The sequence below is a fragment of the Cryptotermes secundus genome, unplaced genomic scaffold (genome assembly GCF_002891405.2).
Source record: "Cryptotermes secundus unplaced genomic scaffold, Csec_1.0 scaffold87, whole genome shotgun sequence".
Classification (NCBI taxonomy): Eukaryota; Metazoa; Arthropoda; class Insecta; order Blattodea; family Kalotermitidae; genus Cryptotermes; species Cryptotermes secundus.
The window spans coordinates 1,369,499-1,377,004 of record NW_019739942.1 but is presented as its reverse complement, the minus strand read 5'-3'; the positions used below and the strand labels follow the sequence as shown (position 1 = coordinate 1,377,004).

The following is a 7,506-nucleotide window of genomic DNA, read 5'->3' as shown; positions in this document are numbered from 1 at the left end:
TATGGACCAGTGTAGGGCTCTTGTGAACACGGTAATGAAACTTCGGTTTCCATAAAATGCTGGGAAATTCTTCAGTAGCTGCAGAATTGGTGGCTCCTCCAGAAGGGCTCAGCTCCATCAGTGAGTAAGTAAGTAAGTAAGTAAGTAAGTGTGGTCATAAACTCCCCGAGATCTCAGTAAACACTGAGGGAATAAATTATCATCTAAATATCTGTGTATGCAGGTTTTATCCTATTTACAGTTTATTTAGTGACGCTTTATTAGCTCAGATTATGCAGTGTCGAATATTATGATGATTAATGAATGGTTAACTTGAAAGGACGTAGATAGAAGCAGCTGTGGCCTATTTCATGATAATGTCCAAGTATTCGCCTGTCGGGCTGAAGAAAATCACGAAGAATATCAATCGGGGTAGTCGGTGTCAAGGCCGAGATTTGAACTGGTTATCTCCCGAACTCAAGTCACAAGAACAGACGGTTTAATTGTTTTCGTATCTGTGCACAAACCTTAAAGTTCTAGATCGCGGATGTGAATCTACAATCAGAACAAAACTCCCTGTTTTATTACGACAAACTTCGCACTAAATAGGAGCTTATATAATGCAGACAAATTAAAAATCTCGTTTCCTGTTGACAGGGATAGTAGCACGAATAAAATGTTGCTCATGTAAGACTAACAGATTCTGATGACAGACATTTTCTTCATACAAGATTACTTTGCTACACCTTGTTCTAGGAATAGGCAAAAGATGAAAAAGATATACTACAAGACAAATAAGAACTATCATATTTCTTGTCCTAGTCCGTAGAAGCTAATGGCCGTCTCTGAAATGCTAATGATCGATTATTCTGTTTTGCTGACTGTGTACAATCCCAAAGCCAACTGCCTGAAAGCACACGTCCCCTGTTTGCTGAGCAGAAGCCAGCGCAACGTAAATGTAGGAACAGGATATCAGAACATTAACACAGGATTCTAAAAGGGCAGAGAACAAATATTTAGAGACGGAATTACCGGGTTCTTGGACTTTTTCTATCGCCCGGTATTCTAGAGAATAGAAAACACGACGTTTCAGAAACTGGATCTTTTTCCGTCCTCAGGTGAAGGGGGGAGAAGACACCTCAGTTGGGCTCGTTAGAAAGAGTCCAGTGATTGATATTATCGTTCTAAGGGGCCCAGCTGAGGTGTCTTCTCCACCCAACTTACCTGAGAATGGAAACAGATCCAGTTTTTGAAACGTCGTGTTTTATATTCTCCAAAATATCGGACGATGGATAAAAGTAAAAAACAAAAAAACAGCAATTCTCTGTGTTATACACCATCGTCAGAAACTTTTAAAACCTTTAGAGCTTCTCTTATGTACTTATCACGTACAGCTATATCTGACAAACGATTAATCTTCCGAATATGATGTTTCTTTATCGTATAAAATAATATTGCGCCTACGTAACATTGTTCCTGAAAAGTAGAGAATATCTTTGGTTCTAGTTTCCTTTTATGGACATTACTGATGTGCAGCCTTTGGATTCTCTGAAGACTAGGGTTCATAGAAACAGGAACTAGACAAATGTCTCATGCAGCCAGAAGTTTATAGTTTATCTCCTGAACATATTTTGTAATTTTATTTTCTAAAAATAATGAATTCTCTGTAGTGAACCCCGCGTGGGGTGACGGTACCCTCTCGCTAGTTATACTGCTGCCAACTGTGCTCATCGTAGCGTCAGCTGGGTTCTGCATGTATGCGTACTGTCGCCATGGCAAACTACTTCGTCACGAAAGGAGATTTCAGTATATCGAGGTAAGTAAATGTCATTAGGGCTGAGAATATTGTACACAAAATATAAATTCAAGTGTTCGTAGGGAGATTCCGAATTTTCAATTCGAATTTTAACAGCTCATTTCCATACAAGTATCCTTTTTTTATTTTTCATTATACACAAGGTTTCAAAACGATTTTGGATGATTAATCTGTGAATAAAATAAAATTGTTCAATTACTCTTATATATACACATAATAAGTGCTACCAAAAGTAACTCTGGGGTTCTCCTTAAGTCTATAAACTGAATTCTAGACATAGTAGGTAAAGGCAGCGCCATAGCTTAAGCGGTTAGTCGCTGGTTTCCCGCCTCGGCGGCCCGGGTTCGATCCCGGGGTCTGCTCAAGTGGGATTTGTGGTGGACAAAGTGGCGGTGGGGCGGGTTTTCTCCGAGTGCTTCTGTTTCCCTTGTCAATCTTCATTCCACCAAATTCTCTATCATCATAATCGCCCGGGACAGGTACAATAGGCCAATCAGTGGTCGCCGTGCCGAGTGAACTCAGTTGGACTCCACCCCTCAATAAGCGAATTAAAAAAATTAGTTGGTAAATATTTTGTTGTACAGAACACAGCAAACGCAGGTAATTCTGAACATCGAGAATTAACGCAATGATCCTAAGGTCAATATGCTGTTAATAACCTAAGGAACTGTTCAAAATCACGTCTTTTCAGAGAAAATTTCAGAGAAGCATACAGGGCGGAGGAAATTGTTTATGTGAAATTCCTAAATGATTGGTGATTGGTGTCAGAGACTTATCAAAATATTGGACTATGTAAGAACAGGCTAATAATAAGACACAAATGGAGAGACCCACATATTCTTAACTTTAACACTGATGCAGGGGAGATGTCGATATCGTGCCCGAATCTCACTGACCCCCGGAAAATTGGGTTAATGGATAGAACGCTCTATAGACCCAGATCTCGTCTGTAGCGCTGAAGTGAGATTGTCTTGTTACTTAGACGGCAAACGGTCCCATTATGTACGAGACCCGGGTTACAGACAAGGGAATGAATGGAATGGAAATTGAAGGATGAAACTTAAGCAGTCGGAGAAATATCTGACCCAGTGCCACTATGTCCAGCATAAATTCCGCATAGATTGCCTGGGATTGAATTCAGGGCACCGCTGTGAGAAGCTGGCGACTAACCGTCTGTGCTATAGCACAGTTCTCTGCAGTCGATATAGTATGGAAGATAACTAGCGGATCTCCGTTGCAGGAAATCAAATTGCAGACGTCCATTTCATGTCACTTTCAGGTATCACGGGTCTTTACAATATAAAGCAGAAGATAAATTAACTGAAGTCAGTACTGAAGAGGACCGTCTCTGTGGTCTATTGGACAGAGTTCGAGTCCCGGCGCTATCAGATTTTTTTAGAAGTAGTGGGTCTGAAACGGGGTCCACTCAGCCTCGTGTTGATGATTGAGGAGCTATTTCAAGGAAATAGCAGCTCCGGTCTATAAAACCGAAATTAACGGCCGTGGGGATTCGTTGCACTGACCACGTGACCCCCTCTATCCGCTAAAGGTGGCACAAACTTTGCCGACAAGCGACGGTCGCTCGGTCGGTATAGTTCGCTTGCGGATTACAGGGCACGGAGTTTGATTGGTACTGAAGAGAATTAAGAACTATTGCATTGTCAGTCACTTTTCCAGTGCTTGATGTTACAGAAATATTTCGCTGTTATTTCTTACTTCGATCGGTTGGTATGTTCACTCCTTCATTACCAGACGCTGGACCAGAAAGCATCCGTACGAAGAGCGTGCTCCGAGTCTGAGGAATATGACCTGGATTTCGATGCGAAGTGGGAGATCCCTGGAGAGAACCTTGTCCTTGGGAACGTTCTAGGACAAGGAGCCTTCGGCGTTGTTCGCAAAGGGGTGCTTCAAGAAGGCGACGTCTGGCGAGACGTGGCAGTCAAGATGTTAAGAGGTGCTTATAGACGCCTATAAAATCCATTAGAATTGTGTGCATCCGAGATTACGTTCAACTCAGATGGTTTTAAGTTACGTCAACAAATAAAATCCATGTAACTTTATAACAGGCCTAATCGGAAATTACTCTTGAATCTACTAAAGAGATAAGTTTGCTGTATTTCATTTAGTGTATGGGGTAACGTGTCAATATAGAATTTTATATTAGCATTTAATATAAGTGTAATTTTGCTCTGCAGAGTATGAAGAGAAGAAACATTGTTCCTAGGTATTTTTTGCTGGAAATTAAGGAAATACGTGTAAATTTCCGAAGTCGTGTCTCTCTGCCTATCGTCCGTTATGTTTCATCTTCGTAACTGTTCAACGGATTTCAATGAAACGTGGTGGCTANCGTCATACTCAAACACGCGAATTGCGCCAATCCTCTTTTATGTGACCATTCTTCCTACATATATTTGTGTATCGTGTTCTGTGTTGTGTTTTTCTCCTGTTACTGCATGCGTTGTACTGCTGGATCCGGAATGAAGACATTATGGCATGCAGTACAATAGTTTAACGTGCATAAAGACACCTGAAGATGGCACATTAGTGCTGAAACATGTAATGTGGAAGTGAAGAACAAAGTGAAAAAGTGTATACACTGTAAGACGGTCAGCACAAACCATGGACATGAATCAGTGTAACAGGACGCTAAAATATAACGAAGTACTGGTGATTTATATATGATAAAATTTGACTTGTTCTACACTCTCCTCTTAGTGGCATTTTGATCACTGATGAATTGCTTGGGAATTGCAGCTTGTCCAGAAATAGCCTGCTTGTGGAGTTCCCTTAATACTGTTTTGGTGCTGACAAGGTTTGTGAGCGTGACATTTAGTTCAGCAATCACTTTTGCAGATGTAGTCTTCTTATTTTTCGTCACAATCCTACGCAATGTTCATCTGTCTCGATCACTCAACACACATTTCCGTCCATGCTGGTGTTTATCGGATGCGGTTTTTCCAGTCCTCCTGTGTGCGGTCATAATCTTGGATACTGTGCCTCGCGAAACACCTAAAACCTCGGCTGCCTTGGTTAAGGAAGCACCCACCCTACAGGCCCCAACTATTTACCTGATTTCGAATTCTGTTAGCTCTGACATGATGCACAAAAAATTTCACAGAACACTGTCTCGACAACAGACGAAGCTTGCAACGTATTGCGGAGATTGTACAGGTAGTGGTGTTGTGCAGATACGGCAGCGTGACCTACAAACGTCGCTAAAATAAACACTTCAATTCAGGCATACGTGTCACGAGGTGTTTCCATATTTTTGTCCATCCCCTGTACATCAAATGTGGTCGAATTTTTGTTGGTCTGTCGCGGCGAAATATAACCCCAGCTCTAATAGTCTTATAACTCGAATAGAACTTCATTGAAATTCATAGCAAATTGTATATTTTTTCGTAACAAGAAATAAAATATGAAAGTTGTATGAAAGACATCCATCTTGTTTTGTTTAGTTTCGTGTATTTCTCTATATGGTTGCTACAGAACTTTTTTTAATGTATGTAATTCATATATGCATTTATAATAAGGCCGGTCACAGTAGTCGAGCGGTCTAAAGCTTGAACTGTCTTCGCTCGCTCGGACGCTGGGATCGTGGGTTCTAATCCAAATCAGGGCATGGATATTTGGTGTGTGTATGCGTTTATTCTGTGTTTGGGTTGTCCTGCGTTTGGCAGCGGCCTTGTGACGAGCTGATCACCCGTCCACGGAGACCTACCGTCTGTGTAAAATGATTACGGAACTGAATAAGAGGCCTGGACCCTGAATGGCCTGGAAAAGCCATTGAAGAATGTATAATAGGAGAGAATTTATGACAGTGTGTTCATTATTTATATTTATTATGTTTTCACGTGCTTGCATAGGTGGAAGCTGTGTATTCAAAACTGTGCAATTTGAAGGATTTTTAAAGGAGAAAGAAGTTCTGAAGGAGGGAAAAATGAAAGGACTTGGTGAAAAATTAAGATAAATAAGTATTGCCCGTTGAATTTCAAAGGGCTTTTCCATCACTAGCTTTATAACTATATAGTGCGGTATCTGTAATTTGATAAGGTCTATCACCATTACAGCTAAATTAGAAATAAACGCGCGTCAAATACTCATAAATTCAGACAAAAGGCTCCCTTTTGTTATTTTGGCTTGCTTGAAAATGCAGAAATATTAGGCTTCAATGCACGTGTAACAAATAATGTAGTATAACTTTATTACGGAACTATCATTCTTGGTGGCAAAATATACTGAAGAGAGAATAAATTTCCAGCAACAGAAATTTGGGTAAACTTGTTTACGCACGGATGTCAATAAGAAGTACTGGCCCCTTCTATTTGCATTTATCTTTGTGTAAACGGCCTAAAAGTGCCAAATGAAATGGCACTGACCGAGCCAACCAGTGGAATGTTACATTGCTGGCAAGGACGCTGTTGACATAGTATGCAAACAGTATTCTCTCACCAACCACTTATAATATGAAAAGGTCTTTGACTTCGGAAATCAATAAAATGTATGGTGTGTTGTGATCACCAGAGGATCCGACCACAGAGGACCTGAGGCAGTTCAAACAAGAAATCTACATGATGCAGTCAGTGGGTCGACACCCGAACATCGTGTCTCTCATTGGCTGCTGTTCGCGAGACGGCCAGTTGAGGCTTGTGGTCGAGTACTGCACCCAGGGAGACCTACTCACCTTCCTGCGCAAGGTTTATTTTTAAGCAACCTGAAGGTTCTACACTACATCCATAATACTCTTTAACCAGATCCATTTTAAGAAATTTCAATGCAATTCCTGTCTTCATGACCTGTGTCTTTAAAATGTAACGTACTACCCTCTAATTCTCTTGATATTTAGCCACTAAAATGTATGCATTTCTTGCTTGACCTCGTGTGCTATAAGCCTCATCTATTCCATGTTCAATGAGGCAGACATTTAGTAAAATGTACAAGTTATGAAGCTTCGTTACAGATTTTTGTTCTGTCTCTCCTGGTTCTAAATATTCTCCTTATAATTTCCTGCTTCTCCTCTTTAATGTCAGTGCATGTAAGTATTGCTATGGGTCTCAAATCTGTTACTCTTCAGTATTAATTTACCATATTCTACGTATGCAGATCAGTTGTCGGAAGATTAACAGGTATGTTCGAATGTACTCGCACAAATTTTGCAAATAAATATAACGTAATTTTGCTTTATTTTTAAAATAAAACTCCTTCCTGTTATCATACAAATTATTATGCTGACACATCTTCTACTACTTCAGCCCATCTAGTGACGATTCGATTGCTTTTTAATTATTTAGTGTAAATAGAGCAGTCTCTCAAAATTGTGTCTGATTAGGCGACCGTTTCTTACTCAGATGAAAGGATGCTAGGTAATGCTATTTATAAATCGACTAGTAACTTATAAAAGTGCACAGTTTGGAGCTGTGTGAAGAAGAATTGTATCTGAGAGCATTTAAACGGGAAATGTAGTACTAATTATCTCGTGTTGTATTATTTGTCACTATTTTTTAGTTTTCTAAGTATACTGCCTGCTTAAGTTCGCCATATTCTAAAACAGCACACATGATCAATATATAAAAATAGATAAAACGGTAAAATTACCCCTCTAACAGGCCGTGGAGGCCCATAATATTTCGAGATATCGAGGCTCTCACATTTTCTAGACAATCGGCTCACAGATGGCCGTAAGGGTGTCAGCCTTAGGCGCCGGCTGCCCT

General features: G+C 40.3%; 2 protein-coding genes across 5 annotated transcripts in view; one reads left to right on the top strand and one right to left on the bottom strand.

Annotated features, from left to right (window-relative positions):
• LOC111872032 (tyrosine-protein kinase receptor torso) overlaps positions 1 to 7,506 on the top strand; it is a 131,596-nt gene that overhangs the window by 88,084 nt on the left and 36,006 nt on the right. For both annotated transcript variants that reach the window (XM_033754482.1, XM_033754481.1), the window contains exons 12-14: positions 1,650 to 1,795; positions 3,548 to 3,749; positions 6,320 to 6,492. In XM_033754482.1, coding sequence (XP_033610373.1) covers positions 1,650 to 1,795; positions 3,548 to 3,749; positions 6,320 to 6,492 — 521 coding nt within the window. The remainder of the gene's footprint in view (positions 1 to 1,649; positions 1,796 to 3,547; positions 3,750 to 6,319; positions 6,493 to 7,506) is intronic.
• The window catches only part of LOC111872022 (general transcription factor 3C polypeptide 3), a 130,779-nt gene that overhangs the window by 97,234 nt on the left and 26,039 nt on the right, over positions 1 to 7,506 (bottom strand). The gene's annotated exons all lie outside the window — the stretch shown is intronic.